Source organism: Typopeltis vanoorti, chromosome 1, assembly GCF_054136105.1.
Source record: "Typopeltis vanoorti isolate ZY-2024b chromosome 1, IOZ_Tvanoo_1.0, whole genome shotgun sequence".
NCBI classification, from domain to species: domain Eukaryota; kingdom Metazoa; phylum Arthropoda; class Arachnida; order Uropygi; family Thelyphonidae; genus Typopeltis; species Typopeltis vanoorti.
Window position 1 is genome coordinate 72,467,416 of NC_143549.1, and position 27,351 is coordinate 72,494,766.

Here is a 27,351-nt window from a genome sequence, read left to right on the forward strand (position 1 = left end):
TCTAAAAAACTCTCTAAGGTTTTTCTTTTTGTGTGATTTGCCAATTTCTGCTCATACTGCACTTTTGTTTTTCTTACTAACCGAGTCACTCTCTTGGCTTGTTCTTTATAGTCTTCATGAACCTGATTATTACCATTTACTAAAATAAAGAGCCAAAAGGCTTCAGTTTGGTGATTCAAAAATTATAAAAATCAGGTGGATATTAAATCCAGCATTATTGCAAAGCTGAATACAGATCCTTTAAAAGTTTCATATGAAATTTGACCAGAGAGTATGGGAATACACTGGCCAGCATTTATGAGTTGCTCTAGCCAGATCTTATGCGAGATATGATCACTATGCCCAAGCATTTGTATATTCACCTCCTATTTCATAATAAACTTTTATAGTTTCTGTATTCGGCTTTGAAATAATGCTGGATTTAATATCCACTTGATTTTTATGATTATTACCATTATTCGTCTTGTATTGCCTCAATATTACCTTCTTCTTATTATTATTATTCCAGATTTCATGCTTAAGTCCCTCTAATTCATCCATTTTATACCTACCTTATTGGGAAATAAATAATGTAATGCAAAGGCCTTTTGGCCTTTGCAATACATTCACACATATTGATGCTGTTATGCATTTGTTTGTTAGTTCCCAAGCAGCATTTATTTCCTTACCGAACTCCTCATTTTCATGACCAAAGGAGCTCCTATGGAGGTCATGCTGAGTTCCATGACTTCCTAAGGAAGTCATGGAACTCAGTTCATTCTGAAATGAACTGAGAATGAAGCTCCTGGAATGAACTCCTCATTCCAGGAGCTTCTAAGCATGTCATAAATCAGCAGCCTTATAATTCCACATATATCATTTCCTCACAGAAGTCTGCATATGGCTAGCCACAACCCAGATGATCACTTCATGATCACTGTCACCAAATGGAGGAAAGTGTGAAACCCTAGGTGTAAACTAATCTTTATGGTTATAAGGTATAATTACAGAATATACTTTTTAAAGATACTTTTTTTTAAAGTATCTGCAGTTATCATTAAATAACTCAATCAAAGCTCAATGTGTTTCACCTCTCTTCTTAATTCAATCATGAAACTAATATACTACAGATTCTCCAACTTTCTTATCATAAGAAAAGTTGGAGAATCTGTAGTTGGAAGATATGATGTGATAAAAAAAATAGATGAAATATTTGCATATCACTTCATCTACTGAGAGATGCCATATTACTTTTTGCACTTGATGGTATGAATAAAAATAATAGAAAAACATTGAAAAAAACCTGTAATTTTGTAATTTTTTGTGTAATTTTATATATTTTTCAAATATATATGTCTTTTTTTCATTACCTATTACAACTATTTCTGTAGAGCTTTCTACTCTTCCTACAAATGTCATTACAACACAAGTATACTCTCCAGAATCAGCAAGGGTAATGTTGTGTATAAAAAGAGAGCCCGGACTATCTCCCTGCAAAATGATAATTTTTTAAGTATAATTTCAGACTTCATTTCCACAAAATAATATCGATATATTGCAGGAAAAAAAACAACAACTGAGTAACACAGGAACACATTGAAATTTTTGCAGTAAGTATTTTATTTTATTTGCCAGATTGTAAAGTAAATTATAATGAAGGCAGAGACTAGCAGTGAACCAGGGTTTTACACTTGGTGGCACTGCTATATAATTTATACATTATTGATATACAAAATGATTAAAGGAAAAATTCCAGTTGTTTGTATGTCGATAGCAAAACTCTGGAAAGAGCAAGCCAGTGAAGCTGATAGAGATATCCTGCAAAATGACTTAAAGAGCCTGAAGGTATGAACAAAGGCTAATAGCTACTAGTTTAATGTGGTAAAGTATAATGCCATGCACTCTGGGAAGAAGAAGAGATCACAAGCTGCATACTACGCTGATGGAAGGTTACATTTGATGAGGCAAAGGATTTGGAAGTGATCAATTGGGCAGAGATTGGAGTTTACAGGGGTATACTGCAGTAATAGCCAAATTAGCTCATCTGATTACTTGTATTTTGAAGAACATACTGATAACAAGCAGGAATAGGGAAGTAATTATTTCTCTTTATTAGGTTTTAATAATGCACATTTGAATTACCATGTACAGAACTGGTCACCCGGATTGATTTCTTCAATCAATCAAGTGCCTGCAGGTATATGGAATGCTCCCTAAGGTCTCTTTTCAAAACCCCTTCATTAACTCAAATGTTTCTATCTTATTTCCTCTTCTGCTTATTAATAGGGTTTTATGGGACTGACACAGAAGACATTTTTCTTCAATACATGAAAATTGTGTAAGAGTTTAACAAGAGTTTAAAGACTAGATTTTTGTTTGGAAGAAGTGAATAGTTGCCAGATTTGTTAACTGAGCTCATTCAAACAAAAGCATGATATATATAGCATAAATAATGGTTGGTATACAACCTTCACAGATGGCCCTGGTTTTCTGACTATTTGTCATATTGAAAAATTTCACTTGCATCAATTTTATAGAACCCCTTTAATATCCCTCTCAGCAACTCTTTTTAATATCTACTTAAATGAAATAATAATTAAATAGAATAAAAATTTACATCAAGGAATTAAACTTTCTCCTACAGTAAACTTAAACACTCTCCTCTTTGCCGACGACCAAATAATAATCACAAATTCTGAAGATAACTTACAGAAAGCTATTTTAGATCTAAATGAGATATCCAAAGATTAAGGTATGATAATATCAACAGAAAAATCAAAAACTATGGCCTTTAAAGGACAAGATCCAGCAAGAACTAAAATAGTAATAGATAACAAGATCTTAGAACAGGTGAATTCATTTAACTACCTAGGATGTATGATCACATATGAAAATGAAAAAGATATAAACATAAAAATTGCAAAACATATATAAAAATAACAAGTGTAATTAACTCTATATTTAAACCAAACCTAGTTCAAAAGCAAACCAGATAAAAAGTATACAATACATTAGCCCTACCAGTCTTAATGTATGGAAGCGAAATCTGGACAATAAAACAAAAAGACAAACAAAGATTAACAACAGCAGAAATGAAGTTTATGAGAAAAACTGCAAAGTGTAGGCTATTTGATCACAAAAGAAATGAAGAAATTATGAAAGAATAAAACCAAGAACCAGTAATAGAAAAAATTAAAAAATATAAACATAAATGGACGGAACACGTTCAAAGAATGAAAACAGAAAGATTACCAAAACAAGCCCTAAAGTACAAGCCATTAGGAAAAAGAAAACAGGACATCCTCTTAAACGATGACTTCTAAGGCAGGAACAGGCCATGCTAGGCATAAATCCTTGATATGCATGATGATGATGATGATGATGAATATTATTGTTATTTTTATCTGATCTACCTATAACTGCAGTAGCAATATTATTATTATTATTATTATTAAAGACCTCATGGAGTCAAAGATTCATCTCAGTAGGTGCCCTCCCTCGATGAGTCCTTGGACTCCCTGGAGGTGTCACATAATAATAATAATAAAATCTGGGAGGTCCTTTTATCACACACACACATCTCATCATACTGTGTCTTAAACACACTCAAACTCCTTGCAGACACCACACTCTCAGGCAAGGCATTCCAATTATTCACAACTCTGCACGAAAAAAACCTGCCTCTCACTCCCCTACTCACACCTCTTAATACAGTTTCCAGGGATGAGATCTGGTTCTCCTCTGATCTCCCACTATTCTCTGTAGAAGTTCTCCACCGTTCATCTTATAACAACCCCTTACCACTTGGTAGGTCTCTATCATATCTCCCATCTTCCTTCTCTCCACCAGACTCTGCAAATTACATCTTCTCAATCTTTCCTCATACTGAACATTCCAGAGGTCACAAATTACATTAGTCAGTCGCCTTTGGACCCTTTCCAACATCTCTTCATTCTTCTGAAAACCCAGGTGACCAAATCTGGGCACAATAGTCCATGTGTGGTCTAATCAAAGCCTTATACAATGGAACAAACAACTCCCTACTTCTACACGTCAGTGTCCTCTGCATCATTCCCAGAAGTCTTTGTGTTGTCTTCACAATTTTGGCGATGTGTCGCCTAAATTTTAGATCCTTATTCACTATGACCCCCCAGATCTCTTATTTTCCCTACTTCCAACAATATATTCTCACCAAGCATAAATTCTGCATCCATCTTTGTTTTCCAAATTTTAAAACCTTACATTCTGCAACATTGAACTCACATCACCATTTGCTTGCCCAATCACTCAATTTATTCAAGTCTTCTCGCAAGGCCACAACATCTTCACTACTCTTTATTATTTGTCCCAACTTTGCATCATCTGCAAACAACTGAATATCTCCATCCTAATCTTTGCCAATACCATTAATATACAAGTTAAATAGTAATGGCCCTAAAACAGACCCCTAAGGCATTCCACTAGTGACTTTCCTTTTCCTGGATATCACACCCCCACACACAATTTGTTGATACCTATCACATAGCCAGTCTCCAATCCAATGCACCAATCTAATATCCAACCCCATTTGCTATAGTTTGACTGTCAACCTATCATGAGGTACTCTATCAAAAGCCATTGCAAAAACCAAGTATATTACTGTGTATCCTTTTCCTCTGTCCAAGGAAGCAGTCACTTTATTGTAATAAGTAAGTAGATTACTAAAACATGACCTCCCTTTAGCAAATCCATGCTGTCCATCAACGACTATACCATTGTTGTCAACCCAAATCTGGATCCTAGTTCTCACAAGTTTCTCCAACAACTTAACCACAACGCCTGACACAGAGATAGGCCTATAGTTTCATGCTTGAGTTCGATCACCTCCTTTATGAAGTAGCACAATCTTGCCCTCCTTCCACTCTTTAGGAAGTTGACCAAGTGCAAGACTCGTATTAAAAATATATGTCAAGGCAGGTGTCAACTCTCTGGCACATTCCTTCAGAATATGAGGTGATATATTATCAAGTCCCACAGCCTTATTTACATCTAGTTTACTCAACTCCCCAAACACCTCTTGCTCACTTACAGTCAGTCTCTCCTCCCCATCATCAACTGCTCTCAATCTCTCCATGAAGTCACATTCACAAGATTGAAAAATCTTTATGAACTGCTCATTAAGTATCTCCACCACACATTCTGCAACAGTTGTCTTTATACCGTTTCCTCCAATCAATGTCATCCTTTCATAATCATTCTTTCTTTTGCTGGCTACATATCAAAAGAACTCTTTAGGATTCTTTTTGGCTTCATTAACTAACTGCTATTCATACCTCTCTTTAGCTACACTCACTAACCAAGTCACCCTCTTTGCATGGTCTTTGTAGACCTCATGGAATTGGTTATTTCCACTTCTCTTATGCTGCCTCCACAATGCCCTTTTTCTCTGTATCGCATGCTTAATCTCTTTATTCATCCATCTCACACCTACCTTATTTAACCTTTTCACCCTTGGAATACATTTAGATATTGCATCTACTAAATAGTTTTTGAAAATCCCCCAAGCTGCATTGATCTCTTTTCCAGCTAGCTCCTCATTCCATGCTACACCCGCAAGCTATTTCCTGAGCTCTTCATAATCACCCCACTTGTAGTTCCACATATACCCTTTTTTTCACAGAGGTCCTTGCACTGCTGGCAACCACCCAGGTAATCACTTCATGGTCACTTTCACCAATTAGTGGATGATTGGACACCTCATTTATAATTACATTCTCAGATAAGATGTCAAATCCAAGACCCTCAATCCTTGCATGCCCTCTGTTACATACTGTCTGTGGTAGTTATCCCTCAAAAACTCAAAAAACTCATTTTCTTTACTTCCAGTTGCTATCTCTTCATTCCAGTCTATATTGCCATAATTAAAATCACCGATAATGATCATCCTTTTCTTATTTGCTTTGCGTATTTAACTATACATTTCACTATCACCACCATCCACATTACCAAGTCTATAAAAACACCTACCAAGTATTTGATTCTATTCACCTCTATCTCACACCATGCTGCCTCAAAACCACTGGCCCTATTTCCCTCTTGCATCTCTACCTTGTATGGACATAACTCTTTCTCTATCATCAATAGCACTCCCCCTCCCTCTTTACCCCTTCTATTCTCATGAAACATATCATACCTTCCCATCTCTATTGCTGTCAGGATGTTGTCCTCATCTAACCATGTGTCACTTTTTCCGACAATCTTTGGGTGAACAGACGCAATTAGTGCAACCATTTTATCTGCCTTGTTTCTTATACTTCTAGCATTGGTATACAAACACAACAGCTCATTTCTGGATCTACAGCTAGTTCCACTGATACCACTCACTCGATGTGATCTCTCCATGTGTGACTGGGGCCATTTCCCTTTCTGCTTCTTCATTTTAGAACCCTTTTCAATTCCATCTGTTTCCTTTTCATACCTGGTCATCCCATTTCTTTCCTGCCTACACATGCTCTCACCTCCTCTTGGAGCAACCACCTTTCTCACACTGCGTATCTCTGTCCACCCTGAGCCTCCCCGTTTCCCTGCTCCTCTTGCACACCCATTCTCTCATTTTCTATACTCGTACCAGTCACTTCCCCATTCATATCCACTTCTTCAATCTCTCCCGTCTTACTCTCCTGCTCTTCCACATCACTCCCCCTCTCAATCTGATTCATCCTCTCTATTCACTTCTCTACCTTCCAGCAGCAGTCTCTCCAAGCGATTCACACCATAACCACTGAAATGCAGTCCATCGCTCCCATACAGCGCACTTCGTCCCTCAAACTCATTCCACACATTAACAAACTGTACTCCTATCTCCTCACACATTTCAGCCAGAATATCATTCATAATCCTTGCTCTCCGCCTCATTTCACCACAATCATACCTAGGCAACACACTGACTACCCTTCCTGTCACACTATTCTCTTTTATCTTTCCAAGCAGCCTCCTGATATTCATTCTGACATGCTCGTTGTTCTCTCTCAAATCATTTGTACCAATTAATGCTATTAACTCTTTTGCTCGCTCCCGCCTCATATCAAATGCCTGAATCATTCTACTCATTTTTCCGCCTGGAAAACATACCTTGTGCATTTTATCCTCTAGTAACACCTTTAATAATGGAGTTGCCATACAACACCACTCACTCATCTTTCATTAAGGGTCAGTAGTTAGCAGTCAAAAACTGATGTTTCTAACTACTGACGTATCATCTTTCATGATAGGTCAGTAGTTAGAAACATCAGTTTTTGCACCACCCTTGTACAATGGAACTATCATACATTCTTTCCATTCCTGTGGTATTATTCCTCAGCTGAGACTCAAGATATACAAATATGTGAAATGCCTAGCTAATTTGGTTGAACATTCCTTTAGCAAATAGGCTGATATTCCATCTGTCCATATTGATAAATTCTTATCCAGGTTATACAACAGGTCTTCACCCTCATTCTCATGCACCTCTATCTCTTCATCCAATACAGTGATAGTATTGTACACCATGTTAGCTACACCTGGTTGATATAGCTTAGCAAAAGTCATTACTCATGAGTTGAAAATCTCATTAGCTTCCAACACTCGAGTACCATCTGCATTCAATAAAGTTATTCTTTCGCATTCATTCTTTCTTTTTCTTGTGGCATAATGATAAAATTCTTTTGTACTACCTTTATTTAGCTTGCATGGTCAATTTCTTTTCATATTCCAATTTAGCTTTCTGCACATTACTATTGAGGCCTGAGCCTTATATATTTCATAATTCCTCTCACTGTTATCCTCACGATATTCTTTCCACGTCATCGTCTTCTTGTGGACCTTTTGCTTAATAAGGTTGCACCTCCATTTCACTCCCGACCTATTTATTCTTCAAACACTAGGGATACATTCAGATACCACCTCATTTAAGCACTTTTTCAAAGATTCCCATGCATTGCTGACATTTTCCCCATTCAGTAACTGATACCATGGGACCAAAGATAGTATTCTCGTAAGTTGATCATAGTTTCCAGCTTTGCAGTTCAGCATGTACCCTGTTTTAATTGGAGCATCAATACAATTAGATACTTCCCAAGAAAGTACAGCATGATTGCTGTCACCAATTGGTGGTAAAATAGCCATATTCTTAACAGAGATCCCCCTTCTGATGCAATGAGCAAATCCAACACTCTTTGATATCAAGTTCCTTCTTCCATATGCTGCTTGAGAAAGTTGTCTTGCAACAATTCAATAAATTCCTCTTTTTTCCTATCATAAGATTTCTCTTCCATCTTATTAATGTTTGGAAAATTAAAGTCACCCCTAATGAACACTCATTTGGTACCCATAAGGCTAAATTGGTGTTGCATTTCTTTGTCCCCCTGCAACTGAACTGCCAGGTCTGTAGAAACACCTTACCATATATTTCATTCTGTTAACTTCCACTTCACCCAAGATAGACAAACTCACTGCTACATGGGGCATTGTTAGCATCATTGTTTTTTCATGTTCCTACCCTAACTGGACTTAAGTCATCTGATATCATTAGTAGTACTCCTCCTCCTCTCCTATCTCTTCTGTCATTCCTAAAAATTGTATACCCATTACACTCGATCCCACTTACCATATCTGATTCTGTTAGCAAGGTTTCACAAATGCCAACAATTTTAGGCCACATCATATTCAATAAAGCAATGAACTCAACCCCTTTGTTTCTAATGCTCCTGACTTTGTGTATAGATATAATAAATTATAGCTACCCTATTCTTATAATTAGATATGCAAACTATTTGGCCTTGTTCTAGAATTTTGTCTTTTCCCTCCCCAAACATATGTAAAAGGTCCAATCCCAAAGCATATTTTTCTACTCCATCACCACATACATAACCATATTCAATGACATTCATATCTTTATCATATTTGCATACCATAGCTGAACTTTCACATACATTTTCTCCATTCCTCCCTTGATGATCTAGTTTCCTTGACTTATGCATTAGTCTCATACTAAGAAGTAATTTTTCCAGGCTCCTGATGCCAAATGAATTCAAGTTCAGACCATCAATCCTATACAAGTCTTTTTTGCCATCTAAAAACTCGCATCCATTTCTTCTACACAGCCTTCAGGTGAAATCATCTACTATCATCACCCTCTTTCTTAACTCAGTGCTATTATATCTGGGTAGCGATCCTACAATTTTTACTCTCTCTCTCTCTTCTTCCAACAGATCTTTCATATCTTCTCTCATACTATATTTGCCACTACTTAAATTATTAGTACATATACAAGAAATACCATCTCTTTTACTTTTCTTTTTTGATTTTCAGTTACGTTTGTCATATTTTTAATCCCCCCCCCCCTCCCCTCAGGAACCTAGAAGTGGTGACTCCTCAGCAAGTGCAAATTTTAATGTTGAGTCACCATACCATATCACCTCTTTTTCCTTAGATTTTAACTAACTTATCTTGTTGTTATTAATATTATGATCACCATGTTCAGTACTTTCCTGCCTGACTGTTCTTATTCTGTCCCTTTTTTTTTATCTTGTCTAAGTTTAGTCAAACGTTACCAGCAAAGGTTGGTCGATCGGTAGAGCCTCTGCTACTTAGAAGTTTAACTTGCTTAACTTTATGGATCGCATAAACTTAAGCAAGTTTGAGCATGGTTAGTAGTTGGAAGAAGATCAATCATTCGATGCTATTGGCACAATTTTTGGCAACTCCTATAGGTAGAGATGACCTACAAATGCTTCTGCCTGGTATCTCAGCTTGGGCCTGGCTCCCACTGAAGAGACCTCAATAAAGGTCGAAACTAGTCTGGGTAGTGGCCCTTCCCTTAATGCATAACATTAGACATATCCGCAAGGAGATGTGTTTTGCATTATGGAAGATACTGAGACAGGAGTGTTGGTAGCTTGCTACACCTTTGCAACGAGTTGCCCTGGTGTTGTATCACCTTGCCCCAGTCCTGAAGATACTGTCAGGCGCAAACTTTGTTTGCACACACTTGGAAAAAGGATTAAACTAAATTTATTATGCTATTGGCACACTCTCCCTCGATGAGTCTTTGGACTCCCTGGAGGTGTCAAATAATAATAATAATGATTACTAAGTTCAGTACTTTCCTGCCTGCCTGTTCTTGTTCTGCTCCTTTTTTTTTATCTTGTCAACGTTTAGTCAAATATTTTTTTACCTTTTACAATTCTCTGGTCAATTTCCTAATAATTTCTTTTAATTGAGATATTTCTACTGTAAACTTATCCTCAGAAAAATTATCATCATATCTTCAGCCATATTTTTGCTCATAACGACAAATGCTCTCATCAGTAGTAACAACTTATGGTTAAGTGTGTTGGAGAAGCTTGTGAGAACTAGGATCCAGAGTTGGGTTGACAACAATGATATTATCTTTGATGGACAGCATGGATTTGCTAAAGGGAGGTCATCTTTTAGTAATCTACTTACTTATTATAATAAAGTGACTGCTTCCTTGGACAGAGGAGAAGGATACACAGTAATATACTTGGATTTTGCAAAGGCTTTTGATAGAGTACCTCATGATAAGTTGACAGTCAAACTAGAGCAGATGGGGTTGGATATTAGATTAGTACATTGGATTTGAAACTGACTATCTGATAGGTATCAACAAGTTGTGTATGGGGGTGCAATATCTAGGAAAAGGAAAGCCGCTAGTGGAATGCCTCAGGGAGTCTGTTTTAGGGCCATTACTGTTTAACTTGTATATTAATGATATTAGCGAAGATTTGGATGGAGATATTCACTTGTTTTGCAGATGATGCAAAGTTGGGACAAACCATGAAGAGTAGTGAAGATGTTGTGGCCTTACAAGAAGACTTGAATAAATTGAGTGATTGGGCATGGAAATGGAGATGTGAGTTCAATGTTGCAAAATCTAAAGTTTTAAAATTTGGAAAACAAAGATGGGATGCAGAATTTTTGCTTGGTGAGAATATATTGTTGGAGGTAGAGGAAATAACAGATCTGGGGGTGATAGTGGATAAGGATCTAAAATTTAGGGGACACATAGCCAAAATTGTGAAGACAACACAAAGGCTTCTGGGAATGATGTGGAGGACACTGACATGTAGTAGGGAGATTCTTGTTCCGTTGTATAAGGCTTTGATTAGGCCACACATGGACAATTGTGCCCAGATTTGGTCACCTGGTTTTCAGAAGGATGAAGAGATGTTGGAAAGGATCCAAAGGCAACTGACTAGGTAGTTTCTGACCTCTGGAATGTCGAGTATGAAGAAAGATTGAGAAGATGTAATTTGCAGAGTCTGGTGGAGAGTAGGAAAAAGGGAGATATGATAGAGACCTACAAGTTGGTAAGGGGTTGTTATAGGATCAATGCTGGAGAAGTTTTATAGAGAATAGTGGGAGATCAGGGGAGAACCAGAGGTCATCCCTGGAAACTGTATAAAGAGGGTGTGAGTAGGGGAGTGAGACGCAGGTTTATTTCGTGCAGAGTTGTGAATGATTGGAATGCCTCGCCTGAGAGTGTGGTGTCTGCAAGTTGTTTGAGTGTGTTTAAGACACAGTATGATGAGATGTGTGTGTGTGTGTGTGTGATAAAAGGACCTCTCAGATGAGTGTTTGACTCCCTGAGGTCTTGGGGTAATAATAATAATAATAATAATAATAATAATAACTTAAGTTTTAGACACTGTCTTGTTGTGACAAGTTTTCAGCATTATTCTTAAGAGTAGAAAAAACTAATAATATTTCTGCAATTATGTTACGAAATGCTTCAGGACTGGGGTAAGGTGGTACCGTACACCAGTCCTGAAGATACTTTCAGGGGCAAACTTTGTTTGCTCACACTTGGATAAAGGATTAAACTAAATTTATTATAGTCTAACCAAGTGAAAAATAAACTTTCAACATCTTTCTCTAAATCCAGAGTAATTTAATAAAAAGGTGGCACACTGTTTGGCAACTCCTATAGGTAGAGATGACCTTGCTAATGCTTCTGCCTGGTACCTCCACTTGGTCCTGGCTCCCACTGAAGAGACCTCAATAAAAGGTCGAAACTAGTCTGGGTAGTGGCCCTTCCCTTAATGCATAACATTATACATATCCGTAAGGAGATGTGTTTTGCATTATGGGAGATACTGAGGTAGGAGTGATGTTAGCTTGCTCCACCTTTGCAATGAGTTGCCTGATGTTGTACCACCTTACCCCAGTCCTGAAGATACTTTCAGGTGCAAACTTTGTTTGCTCACACTTGGATAAAGGATTAAACTAAATTTATTATATTACTATTTTAGTTCTTACTGGATCTTTTCCTTTAAAGGACATTGTTTTTGATTTTTATGTTGATATTATTATTCCATACTCTTTGGCCATCTCATTTAAATTTAAAATACCTTTCTGTAAGTTATCTTCAGAATTTATAATTATTATTTGGTCATAATCAAAAAGGAGAGTGTTTAATTTCCCAGTAGGAAATTTTTATTCCATTTTATTATTATTTAATTTAGATATGTGCCCCCAGGCAACCATATGCCCGAGGAAGGAGTGTCCTAAGTTCATTTCCAATCAATGATGTGAGGAGCTTAAGGATCTTTCTCAGCTATAGCCTAAGTTAGCCAGTCTTGGGTCTGGACAGCAGAGGGTTTTTTCATCCTGCAAGCAGGCAAACCGGCCCTGTGAACACACACCTTAATGCTTCTGGACTAGCCTTCTTCCAAATTTAAACCCATAGGGAAAAATAAGGCATATTGAAGGGGGAAAAAGTAGATTATGGTAGAATAGAGTACAAACCAGCCCTGTGAACACACACCTTAATGCTTCTGGACTAGCCTTCTTCCAAATTTAAACCCATAGGGAAAAATAAGGCATATTGAAGGGGGAAAAAGTAGATTATGGTAGAATAGAGTACAATTATAGTAAAAGTTTATAGGCAACATAGAAATACCAAATGGATTTAGAAAAGGATGATCATATATAGATCTAGCCTTTAGCCTCAAATCAATAATAGAGAAAATAATAGAATAAAATTTAGAAATATATATTACATTTATTGACTTTGAAAAAGCATTTGATAAAGTTAAAAGAAGTATTTTATTTAACATATCAAAAGAAAGACAAATACCAAATAATATTCTAAAATCTATCATAAGTATATATGAAAATAATCAAATACAAATAAGATTAAATTATGAACTATCGTATTTGAGAGAGATAAACCAAGGAATCAGACAGAGATGTCCATTTCAGCAACTGTTGACATGACAACAACTTACTGGGGTAAGGTACCCCAGTAAGTTGCTGACCTTACCCCAGTCCTGAAGATACTTTCAGGCATAAACACTGTTTGCTCATACTTGGATAAAGGATTAAACTAAATTTATTATAGTCTAACCAAGTGAAAAATAAACTTTCAACGTTATTCATCTTTTGCTGCCTCCAGTGCCTTTTTTTCAGTGCCTCCAGATGATGATCTTTGTATCAAAGTCATCATCTGGAGCATACACATATATACAGAGAAACAAGCTGCACTATGATCTACATGGTTTGCTAAATTTACTGACCAACAGTTACAACAATTATTGGCCTGACCTCTGGTGAAAAAAAAAAGAAAAAAAACCTTTACTACATCAAAGCTAGAGTCCTATTATCATTATTATTATCTCTTAGGTTACAAAATTAAATGGGGCTGGAGAGCAACATGTTTATATACATATGTAAAAAATTTTTTACCTTGGGTATAATATATACCCAAGATACCATGATACCAAGCTATTTTAAATATAAACCTGGTTTTTTTACTCCATTTCCCAAGTAAGCAAACAGACAAGTCAGTCAAGTTTGCACCTGCAAGTGTTGCAAGTCTAGCTGACCCTGCACATAGTGCAAGTCAAGGCGACTCGTGATAAAGGTAGAAAGCTCTGATCACTATTCTTAATATTTACCCTTAATGCAAAGCACATCTCCTGGAGGAGATGTATGATGCTATGTATTAAAGGCAAGGGACCACTACCCAGACTGGTTTCGACCTTTATTAAGGTATCGTCAGTGGGAGCTAAGCTAAGAAATACTAAGTTTTAAGTAATACAGAGCTTATAAATATTTTACCAAAACATATGCTTTGACCTTATTAAATAAAAATCTCAGGATGAGACCAAAGCACCGTATGGTAACTTGTTTTGATAAAATATTTATAAGCTCTGTATTACTTAAAACTTAGTATTTCTTAGCCTGGCTCCCATTGATGAGACCTCAATAAAGGTCGAAACCGGTCTGGGTAGTGGCCCCTTACCTTTAATACATAGCATCATACATCTCCTCCAGGAGATTGTTTTGCATTAAGGGTAAATATTAAGAATAGTGACCAGAGCTTATTCTACCTTTACCACAAGTTGTCTTGACTTGCACTACGTGCAGGATCAGCTAGACTTGCAACACTTGCAGGCGCAAACTTGACTGCCTTGTCTGTTTGCTTACTTGGGAAATGGAGTAAAAAAACCAAGGGTTTATATTTAATATATATATATATATATATATATATATATATACAAACAAAATATAAACATATAATATAATATAATAAAATATAATAAATATAATAAACAAAAAATAAAAATAATAAAAAACTGTGGTTATACATATAAATTTCAACCAATTGGTATGGAATAGTATATATATATATATATATATATATATATATATAAACTCTTGTTGAGATTAGGGTGGTTAATCAGAATTTCACAGGCTTCTTTAAATTTTCTTTCAATCAGGTTTTTGTATGATGTAAAGAGCAGGTACTTTTCCAATCAATTTGGTGTAGGGTATTGAGAGCGTGATCTGAGAGTCCTGCTTCACCAAAATTGTTATATTTAATGTGTCTTTTGTGTTCTTTTTTACTTATAGGGGATTGTACGTGCAGTTTCACCAATATAAGGTAAGTTACAGGTGCAGTAGATGCAATAAACTCCAGAATGTGCCAGTGGGAGGAGAGGATCCTTAGAGGAGTTAAATATGTTTTTTAATTTTATAGGTGGTTTAAAAGTGGCATTGAGATTATAATGGTATAGGATTCTATTGATTTTTTCTGATAATCCTTTAATGTATGGGATGGCTATAGTTTACTGTAATCTATACTCTTTTTTGATAAAGTTGTATGAAGAACTTTATTAATAGCATTTTTGTTATAGCCATTATTTATTAATGTGTTGCTAATAATCTTTAATTCTTTTTAAGATCTTATTGATTAGAGCAAATTGTTATAGCTCTATTTTTAAGGGTGTTAATGACTCCAAATTTTTGGAATGGGAGGTGATATGAGTTAGCATGTATATATATTGGCTAGTATTTTGCGATAAATAATGAAGGATAGACTGCTTGAGGGAAGGCATGTGACCAGTGTATCCAGGAACCTGAGCAAGTTCTGATTTTCAATTTCGATATTAAATTGTATGCATTCATGTTGTTTGTTCGGGTGGCTGAGGAATGTGTTTAAAGTTCGTCAACCACGTGGCCAGATAAAGAAAACATCATCAACGTATCTAAGGCACACTTTAGGTTTTAGAGTAAAGGAATCAAGAGTACTTTGCTCAAAAGCTTCCATATAAAAGTTAGTAATTGGGGGGGGGGAGATAGTGGTGAGCCCATGGCGACACTTTCTTTTTGTAGGTAAAATTTATTTTGCCACACAAAGCAACTGGAATGTGGACAAAGAGGGCTGTAATGTTGGGTGGAAATTTGTTCTGTAGGAGAATTGTGTCACTGATTGGGACATTTGTGAAAAGGGCAGAAATATCAAAACTGACTAATAAATTATCTTTGTCGAGTATTATGTTTTTAATTTTGTTTTAAAAAATGTTTAGTGTTCTTTATATAGGAAGAGGGAATGACCTACCAACTCCTTGAGTTTTGATGCTAATTTCTTGGCTAGGTTAGATTAGGGCTGTCTGCTCCTTCAACTATCGGCCAAAGCGGAATGTTTTATTTGTGTACTTTAGAAACACCATATATTCTGGGAAAACGGGCATAATGGGGTATAAGTTTCTTGGCTGTCAGACAGTGTCTGATGGCCAAGAAGTGAGGGACTTAAGTAACTTTAGCAAACCATGTAGAATGTAGTGCAGCTTGTTTCTCTGTATATATATATATATATATATATATATATATGCACCAGATGATGACCTTGATATGATGGTCGAAACGTCAAGTGTTCATTTTGGTTTATATTAAACTAAAGTTTTGCTCTAACATGGTAGTTGTCTCCAGAATTTTCCACAATGTATTCTTTTTATTGAATTTTTTGGTCTTTCCTAAACTTTCATTTGCTGATATATTTAGTATCGTTTTCATATTAAGCCATTATATTTCTTCATTTCATTTTATTTTGTCTAAATATTGGTTAATTCTTTGTTTATATAGCCATTGTGTATTTGTGTTATTTAATAATCTAGTTTTATAAACAAAACTTTAAAGCAATGTAAAGCAGTAACTGCAAAAAAAAAAAAAAGAACACACTGTCGAAGGAATACAAACAACAAGGTGATCAGCAAGCTCATGAGCAATATAAAGAATAAGCAATATGGGTGACTAATAAGGTAAGGAAGGCTGATTATGGAAAGATAACTTTCCTCAGTGCTGATGTTAGGAAAGTGACAGAAGCAGTACAAATAGTTCAGTTACTAAGTGATCATTTTGCAAGGTTATATAATTCAGGTGGTGACTTTGCAGTTACTGAAGCGATAGAAACTAATGTGAGCATTGAGGTAGATTAACTGGAGGTACTCAGTATATTGAAAATATATGAGACTGAATGGTATATACCGGGCCTGGATGGTATGTGTGTGCTTGTCTGCTACGAGAATGTGCAAGTGAACTTGCAGTGGCTCTGATAAAGTCGTTTAATCTAAGTCTCAGCTCTGAGTTTCAAGACAGTGGAAAGAGGGTGAGATAGTTCCATTACATAAAGATGGCTCCCAGACAGAAGTAGTAAATTAACGACGAAGTAGTACCCCTAGAGGGGGGGTGATTGAAGTAATGGAACAGTTGGTCAAACGTAAAAATTCAAGAATGTGTGGATAGGAATATGATACTTTATAGGAAGCAGCATGCCTGTGTAGAAGGTAGGTCCTGTCTCAGTGATTTATTCACATTTTATAATAAGGTGACAGGAAATGGTCACACCTTGATACGGCAGACTTTGCAAAGGCATTTGGCAGAATACTGCATATGTAAAAACATAAGCTGAGCAAATTGGAATGGATATGAGGATATGGTAGCATGGATAGGATGGGTGGCTGATAGACAAACATCAGAGGGTGGTGTAATAGTGGAATGGAATCAAGGAAAATGAGGGTGACTAGTGAAGTACCCATCATCTCTGTATTAGGACCAATACTCTTTAATTTGTATATTAATGATATAGCAGAATATTTGATGGGGGGGGGGACATTCGGTTGTTTGCTGATGAAGCAAAACTTGGAGCAATAGTTCATAAAGGTGATGTAGATATTTTACAAAATGATTTAAATAAATTGTCCCTGTGGGCAAAGAACAATAGTTGTCAATTCAATGTCATAAAATATAAGGTAATGCACTTCAGGATGAAAAAATTACATTGATGGTATTAGGATAGAGGTGATGATGAGGATAGTGGTGAGGGTGGATTGAGATTTAAAGTTCAGAAGACATATTGCAAGAGTTGGCAAAATAGTACAGATGATTGCTTGGATGCTAAAGAGCACATTGACAAATAAAGAAAGGAAGATTATTATTCCTCTTTATGATTCAACAACTGTTGACTACTGCGCACAGATTTGGTCTCCTGCATTTCTTGGGGATCAGGAGGTGGTGGAGAATATTCAGTGACCAAGCTGGTGACAGGTCTGTGGAATGTTCTCTATAAGGATAGATTGAGGATATGTGAGTTGCAGAGTTTAGCTAACAGGCAGAGGAGAGGGGATATGATAGAACCTTATAAGTTGCTAAAGGGATCCTATATTATTATTATTATTACTCAGGCCTACATGGAGTCAAAAGACACACCGTTCCTTCCTAGGAAACACAAAGTCTATCATACCACTTCTTGAACTCATTGACCATTCTTGCTCTCACCACTCTATCAGGCAATGCATTCCTCGGTTCAATCACTCTCCATGTAAAGAAACCACTCCTCACCCTCTTGCTCACAGCTTCCTTTCATAACTTCAGGGATGGCGCCTTGTCATCGCTACTTCCCTCTGTTCTATCAAGCAAAGAACTTTCCATTGTCAACCCTGTGACTACCACTCAACAGTTTACAAGTCCCAATCACATTACCCCCCCCCTCTTCTGTCCACCAAACTCTGCAGTTCACATTCCCTCAGTTGATTATCATAACTAACATTGTACAGTCTGAAACCATCTTTGTTTATCCGTCTCTGTACCGTTAACACAGTTAATTTCCCCTTTAAATCCTGGGGACCAAATTTGAGAACAATAACCTAAATGTGTCTGATCAGGGTTTTATACAATGGAGTGATGAGCAACGGAGATAAAACATTTTTATCTCTGCAGGTCAGCATCCTCAGTATTGCAGCAATCCTCTGGGTTATCTTCACCACCTTTGCAATATGTTCCCTGAATTTCAGTTTTCTATCGATCATCACCCCTAGATCTCTCGTCTCCCCCTGCTTCCTCCAGTACAGCTGCTCCAATCGAGTATGCAGCCTCCCATTGATGTATCCCAAACTTCTAGACTTTAGATTTTCTTGCGTTAAGCTGATGTCTTCATACACCCATCTGTCTAGTTTATTCAAATCCTCTTGCAGGGCTGCTACATCTACATTATTATTAATAAAGCTTCACATCATCTGAACATAAATATTGTAACCTTCTATCTCTCTGATATTGCCACACCATACACAACTCTCTGATACCTATCAGACAGCCAATCCTGAATCCAGTTACTAACCTGACATCTAAACCCATGTGCTGCAACTTAAATATCAGCTTATCATGTGACATCCTGTCAAATGCCTTTGCAAAATCAAAAAAAAAAAAAAAAAAAAAAATGGCAGTATATGCCTTTCCTCATCAATTGCTCTTGTCACTTTATTATAGAAGTAATCACATTATTAAAGCAAGAGTGCCTCTTAATGAATCCATATTGACTCTCACAGATAACATCACCTTCATCTGCCCAACACCGCATGTGGTCCCTCACTAATTTCTCCAAGATCTTAATAATTACTGGTGAAACACAAACGCCTATAGTTAAACACATCTGGTCTGCCACCTCCCTTATGCAATGGCACTATCTTACCTTCTCCCATTCTTTGGTTCCTTTCCCATAGCCAGACTCACATTGAAAAGCCTGGTCAAGGAGCTGTCAGTTCTTTAGCACACTCAGTCAAAACACATGGTGAAATATCATCTAGTCCCACAGCTTTATTGACATCCAGGGTACTCAGTATTTGGAACATTCCCTCCTCTTGCACCTCTAAACCTCGAACCTGCCCTAATCTAATCCCATGGCCTCCTCTTTTAAGAGGGTTGACGCTGATGAATAGTCTGCTTCCATTCCTCTCTATCTCTTGCTTCTGTAAGACGTTTGCCCATTGATGTTGTCTTTCCATTGCGGTTGGGGTCTTCCTCTCTTTCCCTCCACCATCCCCCTGCTATACTATTCTGGGGCTCTCCACAAGAACCCCTCATCAAATGTCCTGCAAATGCTACTTTTCTTCTTTGGATACTAGCCATATAGTCTGCCCTATTCCTGCAATATTAAAACTTACTTCTACAGGATGAAATACTCTAATAAAGTGTTTATTGAACAACTCCGCTATGTCCTCTGCATCAGTAACTCTATTCCCATTTTTATTCCACAATGTCATTCTTCCACAACATTTCTCCTCCTACTGGCGACATAGCTAAAAAATTCCTTAGGATTTTCTTTGGATCTTAATGTTAATCTCTTCTCATATTCCTTGCTTCATATTCCTTCCTCACCATATTAGTCACTCTTTAGCCTGAGTCTTATATTCTTCATGCATCTGTTCTCCACTCCTCTCCTTATATCTCTTCCATAATCTCTTTTTCAACTGCAGTTCCTGTTTCATATTTTTTGTCATCCACTTTATACCAAATTGTGTCCTCTTCTTCACTCGTGGAATACAGCTTACTATTGCTGCTAACAAATATTCCTTCACAAGTCCCCAAGCACTAATGATATCTCGCAATTCCAATTCTCCTTCCATGGAACTGGCCCAAATTGATATCTAAGACTATTATAATCACCCACCTTATAATTCTACATACATTCCCTTCTCTTTGATACGCTTGCATATCTATTCATCTTGCAAGTCAAAGCCACATGGTCACTCTCTCTCCAACTGGGGGGGGGGGGAAGAAACATAATCTCAGTTATTATCAGCTCTTCTGATGCTATTACCAAATCCAAAAACTCTTGAACCTCTTGTTCCCTCTATTACATGTTGCCCAAGACATCTGTCCCTCAAGAATTCCAGAACTTCCATTCCCTTATTACTACATGCATTTTCCTCTTCCCAACTTATGCTGTTGTAGTTAAAATCTCCCATAACAATCATTCTTCTTCTTCTTCTTGCACTTGCCAAGCTCAACTGGCTAAACATCTCTTGCTCCCCACCCTCTGTGCTCCCTGGCTTGTAGCAACATCCTACTAAATATCCTATCTTGCCCACCTTTACCTTGCACCATATACTTTCAAAACCATTAGTGTCACTGCTTTCCAAACCTCCACTCTTAGAGGACATAAGTCATCACTTATCATAAGCAGTACTCCACCACCACCACCACCTTTTCCCTTCTTATCCTGCCAAAAAATGCTATACCCCTGCTACTTCTATTTCTGTTATTATATCATCTTCTGTCAACCACATCTCAGAGATTCCAATAATCTTTGGCCAGGCTGATGCTATCAGCACAATCAATTCAGCACCTTTATTCCAGATACTTCTGGCATCAGTATAAAGCATAAAAATGTCACTGCTTCTATACCTATTATTATCTCCTCCAGACTCTACTGGACTCAGTGTTGCTCGATATCATCCCCCTTTCCCCAAGCACTCATTTGCACAAGAGGCCACCCCCTGTTACCAGTCATCCCTAGGAATTCTAGTTTCCCCTGCATTGACACACACCAACTCATTCAGAAAACTATAATCACTCTAGATGCCTACGTCCTTCCACATTCAAATGTAAGCAGTCTCTCACATACAGTTCCTCTCTGTTCTCATGTGTCCTCCCAACATCACATATTCCAATCCTCTCTTCAGACACATTCTGGCTATTAGGCTATTCATTATTACTGCTCTTCTGCTCAGCTTGTCATTATCATACCTGGGTAACACACATCCTATCTTTCCTCTCTGCATTTTCTTTTGTACAGGGTGGCCATAAAATAACTTTCCCTCTTTGGAGGCATGTATAGCTGAAACCAATAAACGGAATGAGACCAAATTTTATATTAAGACTTCTGAAAGCATGGGGAGATGATTTCTACGAAAAAAAGATTTGGTACCAAAGTCGCCAATAGGGGAAATTTTGGTGCTAGCGAAGCTGAAAACAAGTGGATAATTACATTAAAAGACAGATAAAATGGAATAATAACATTTCGACAGTGTAACTGACAGCCACATCACTCATTCCAGCTAGATATGTGCTGCGTTACAATGATAATAATAATAATTAACTAAAACAATAACTTGTGAGAGAGACAGAAAGACAGAAATTAATGTAATGATTGAACTCACAGAAAATTATGTTTTATTCACAACCAATGTGCTGACCTTTCTCGTGTACAACAAATTGCATCCAGTGTGCGACATGTTCTACAGCTGAGCATAAGGAGTCAGATTGGATGTTCATAACAGCCGTTTTATTCTCTTTCAAGACATGTAAGTTGGGAATGCCACCAACATACACTACGGATTTCAAATACCCCCACAGCCAAAAGTCACATGGAGTGATGTCTTCGGGGATCGAGGGGGCCATGCCATCGGAAAGACAGCATGGTCAGTTTCTTCAAACTTCTTAATCACAGCTCTCAGTGCTATAGCTGACATAGGACCTGTACACAAGTTATGAAGCCTTCTAAATTCCCAAAGGCATTGCACTGTTTAAGGTAAAACAACTTAACAAATATAGCATGCTGAGGCAAGGTAGGACGCATATTGAGCACAATTCGTCAGTCATTCGAATAACTGCCTGAACGTTCCCAATCCTTTTTAAGTAGAATTGGTGGTGCTGCTGTCACATACGCATGTAAAATTTGCATAATCCTTTTTATCTGCATTTGCTGCAAATATTTAACTGCTTTCGGCTCAGCCAGCGCCAAAATCTCCCCTATCGGCGACTTTTTGTCCTAAATCTTTTTTTTCCGCAGAATTCATCTCCCCATGCCTTCAAAAGTCTCAACATAAAATGTGGTCTCATTCCGTTTATTGGTTTTAGCTACAGATGCCTCCAAAGAGGTAAAGTTATTTTATGGCCACCCTGTACAACCTCAAGCATGAATCTCAGATCTCTCGCCACCTGATTTACACTGCCTATCAAGTCATTCATGCCCACCATCACAATCATCTGATCCACTCTTTCATCCTGCTTAATTGCCATAGCCACACTTTCTCATTCCTCCAGGTAAACACTCCTCTGCCATCCTATCTTGCACACCACAGTTCATTGAATCTCCATACATCATACCTCTTACCACTCTGTTCCTTGATTGCTCACCTGCATTCCTCACTCTCTCTCTCTCTCCTCTAACCCTTTCTCTGTGTGTCTTCCCCTACTTACCTGCTGTCCTGGCATCACTGTATCCCTGGTTCCAGCACTATAAGATTGACATAGAAGAAATTTTTCAATAAATGGGGGATTACAGGGAAAACAAGGGGTCACACTTGGAAGTTGTCTAAAAATGTGGTTAGTAAAAGAACTTAGTCTTTTACTTGGAGAGTAGTAAATGAGTGGAATGGATTGACAGAGGTGGTTGTCAGCAGCCAACAGTGAATAGGTTTAAGGAGATGTATGATAGGTATTGTGTTAATGGATAGAGTGGGTCTCTTGTAATGAGTCTTTGAACTCCGTGGAGTGCCCATATAAATAATAATAATAATAAAGAATTTGACCAGTAGAGATAAAAGAGAGACAATTTCATTGTATAAAGCCCTTCCCCTTCTCAGATCTGGTCACTGGGATTTAAAGAGGATAAGTTAAGTTTGGAGAGGGAACAGAGGTAGATAACCAAAATGATATCTGGACTTTAGCTATGAGGACAGACTGAGAGCATGGTAAACTGTAGAGTTCAGTGATAAAAGATGAAAGGTGGGTAAATAATTGAGGTATTTAGAATTTTGAAAGGTATTTACAGGATTGATACCGGATAGATTTTTAATCTTGTAGAACAAGGGAAAGAAGTAAAGACAAGTGGCCATCACAGGATATCGCAAAAGATTATGAGTAAGAGAATAAGAGGTGGCTTTTTTTTTTTAATAGATAGGGGTTGGACCATGGAATTCAATGCCTGATAGAGTGGTGAATGTGCAGACAGTAGATGGGTCTAAGCTGGGTCTCCTATGATGAACCTTATGCCTCCACAGAGGTCCATAATAATAATAATATCTTTTGATTTTTTGGAATTTAAAATGGCATTTGACATGTTATACAACAAAGTGATATGTAAATTTTAGTAAATGAGTTCAGATATAAGGATGGTCAATTATATTGATAATATGTTCACGGACAGATATAAAAGTGATGTATGTGGGAGAATTATCAAGAAAGAGTCCACATGTAAACTGATGTGTGTCCAGATCTGGTTGCCAGGATTTTAAAGGGAAGAAGAAAATTTTATAGAGAGTACAGGTTGCATTTAAATGGCTTTGGAGTGAGTGTACTGGAGAAAGTGTTGCTGGATGAAAGAATAGTATGTGGAAGTATAGTGTGTGATGCATGCAAGAGATCAGAAGAAAGAAATGAAGGGAAAAATCAGGTGAGTTGCGCTGAAGAGACAGAAGTGCTCAGCAGTGGAAACAGTAGTAGTATGAGAGAGAGAGAGAGAGAGAGAGAGAGAGAGAGAATGGGAATGCAAGAGGAACAGGGAAACGATGGTGGGGGGGAGGAGCTCGGGTGGACAGGGAGACATGGCATAGGGAAAGTGTATATTGAAAATGGCAATGAATGTGTGTGTATATCAAAATGGAGTATATTGAGATGTGGGTGGGGAAGTTGAGACTGAGCAGATACAGTAATAAGTGGTGATAAAGGTGAATTGGCAAGTGTGGTGTAGAAATCACAACCAACATATGGCTTGGATAGGACTGGCTATAAACCTAAAAATGAACTGCTGTGTTTGTTTACAAATGCCAGAAGTATCATAAATAAGGGGAACAAAATGATTTCAGTGGTTGAGTTTATTCAACCCAAAATCATTAGAATAAGTGAAACATGATTGAGTTAAGATGATATTGTAATGGGAATAGAAATGGAAGGATACAGTATTTTTTGCGAGGATAGAAAGGGCAAGAAGGGGGGGGAGTGCTGCAGATGATAGCAGGAGAATTAAGTCCACATAAGGTAGACATGAAAGGGGGAAATAGTGGCAATGGTTATGGGGCAGTGCGGTGTAATGTGGAGGAGAAGAGGAAGACATATTTAGTTGGATGTTGTTATAGCCCTGGGAATGTGGAAGGTGATGATGAAGAAATGTATTATTATTATTATTATTATTATTATTTATGGCATCTCCATGGAGTTCAGAGACTCATCGAGGGAGACCCAAATCAACCATCATGCACACAAACCCTATCATACCTCTCCTTGAATCTATTCACCATCACGGAACTCAAAACAGTTCTGGCAATCCATTCCACTCATTCCCCACTTTCCATGCAAAAAATCTGGTCTGCACACCCTTTCTAACCACACTCTTACACAACTTCCACGGATGACCCTAATTCTCTCACTATTTGTTATATACTGAAAAATTTCACTTGCCTCAATTTTATAAAGCCCCTTTAATATCTTAAAAATTTCTATCATGTCTCCTCCTTTCCACCTATCAACCAAACTTTATTCAACAGCACCAGTATACCAAAGTGCAGCTGACAGTTCCCAATTTTCAAGAGAATTTACCACAGATGAAATAACTGAGGCCTTAAAAGGAGTGAAAACCAGCAAACATCAGGCTTTGATGGTATTCACCCTGAATTCTTGGTAAAATTCTTGGTAATAGGCAACTTGGATTAGTGAACAAAATAAGGGTAATTATTATGGGTGAATTTAATTATGGCAGTACAGACTGGAATGAAGAGATAGCATTTGGTAATAAGGAAAATGAATTTCTTGAGTTCTTGAGAGATAACTATCTCAGGCAGCATGTAAAGGAGGACATGCGAGGATTGAAAGTTCTAGATCTGATCTTTATCAGAAGATGTGATTGTGAGGGGGGGGGCTGGTGTTTTTGGCAGGCTTAGGAGACAGCTTGGAGATATAACATGGAACGAGGAGTTGAGTAGTAAGGAAATAAATGTGGCATGGGAATTAATAAAGAAATACATAACAGCATCAATGTGTGAATGTATTCTGAAGGTCTTTTAGCCTTTAGAATAAGGTAGGTGTAAAACGGATGAATGTGGAGCTTAAGCATCTGCTAAAAAAAAAGGAAGTACTTTGGAGGAAGTACAAGATGAATAATAGTAATAATCATAACATGAAGAGGATAAAGAACAAGCCAGGAGAGTGACTCAGTTAGTAAGAAAAATCAAAGTAGAGCATGAGTAGAAATTAGCATATCAGACGAAGAAAAACTGTGGAGAATTTTTTTTAGATATGTGGCGAGTTGAAGAAAGAATGATCATAGATGAAGTTAAGGGATGAAAGTGGCAGAATGGTAACTGCTGCAGAAGACATTATTGAGGTATTCATGATCGATTTATAAGCATGTTTCATCCTGATCAGGGTAGAATCATGATTAACATGATTCTACCTCCTATGTCCTCGACACGTAAGTGTAGAGGACATAGGAGGGAATGGCTTAATTGTGAGTGAGCAGGAGGTATTTGATGAAATAAATAAGGCTGATGTCAATAAGGCAATAAGATTTCATGACATATCACCATGCATCTTAAGGGAATGTTCTGGAGAATTGGCAGCAGCATTGGTATGTATGCCTGTTTAATAAAAGTCTTACAATAGCACAGGTTCCAAGGGAGTTGAAGGAGAGTAATTGTTCCACAATATAAAAGTGGTGATAAGGCTGTAGCTTCAAATTATAGGCCGGTCTGTATATCTGGAGTTGTGGTGAATGTACAGGAGAGATTGGTGATAAGTAGGATACACAAATGGGTAGATAACAGCCGTATTCTCTGTAGTTATCAGCATGGTTTTGTAAAGGAGAGATCATATTTCACAAACTTACTTACTTAATTGAAAATACTAGGGGTGTGAGAGTGCTTGACCTGGTAATAGCATCTGAGAATTTGACTGTAATGAATATGACCATGTTGCCGCCTATTGGTGAGAGTGATCATAAGGTCTTGACCTGGGAGGTGGCTAAAGGTGTGAAATTTTTGATTAAGACAGGGTGTATGTGGAATTACTGTGCTGGCAAGTATGACAAGCTTAGGAGATTGCTTGGATCAGTGCCATGGCATGTACAACTGCAAGGGCTGGACGTCGATAGAGCATGGGAAGTGGTCAAGGAGCATTTACAGGAGGTTATGGCTGATTGTATACCTAGGTTCCGAATAGTAAAACAAGTAGGGGTTAAATGGATGAATAACACCATTAAGCTTGAGCTGCAAAAAAAGAAACAACTGTGGAGGGAATTTAAAGAAAGGGGTGACCTGCAGGCACACGAACGGTATAGAGTGCAGGCCAGAAAGGTAACGAGTGTGGTAAAAAAAGCAAAAGCGGATTATGAAAGGAAACTAGCTTTGCAAGCAAAAGAGAATCCCAAACAGTTCTTTCAATATGCTGCAAGCAAGAAAAAAACTGTACACGGCAAAATGATTTTAAGGAATGACGATGGTAGGGAGGTCACTGAATCAGTCGATATAGTGGAGTTACTGAGCGCGCACTTTGCAAAAGCATATCATCCAGGTGGTGACATTGAAAAAATGAAGGAACCATTAGTTTATACGGGAATAGTGATGAATGAAGTGGAGGTGACTAGTCTATTACAGAACCTTAATGTGAATACATCTGTGGGATTGGATGGTATACTGGCACGGGTCTTGCGTGAAGCGGCTAAGGAATTATCAGTGCCCTTGACCATGTTGTTTAATCTGAGTCTCAGGTCTGGTTTAGTCCCGAAGGTGTGGAAAGAGGGGAAAATAGTTTCACTGCATAAAGGAGGATCCAAGACTA

At 37.5% G+C, this 27,351-nt stretch overlaps 1 protein-coding gene across 4 annotated transcripts in view; it reads right to left on the reverse strand.

Moving 5' to 3' along the window:
- The window catches only part of LOC150110083 (contactin-like), a 690,381-nt gene that overhangs the window by 303,318 nt on the left and 359,712 nt on the right, over positions 1-27,351 (reverse strand). For all 4 annotated transcript variants that reach the window (XM_090391236.1, XM_090391210.1, XM_090391218.1 and 1 more), the window contains exon 15: positions 1,350-1,470. In XM_090391236.1, coding sequence (XP_090247362.1) covers positions 1,350-1,470 — 121 coding nt within the window. The remainder of the gene's footprint in view (positions 1-1,349; positions 1,471-27,351) is intronic.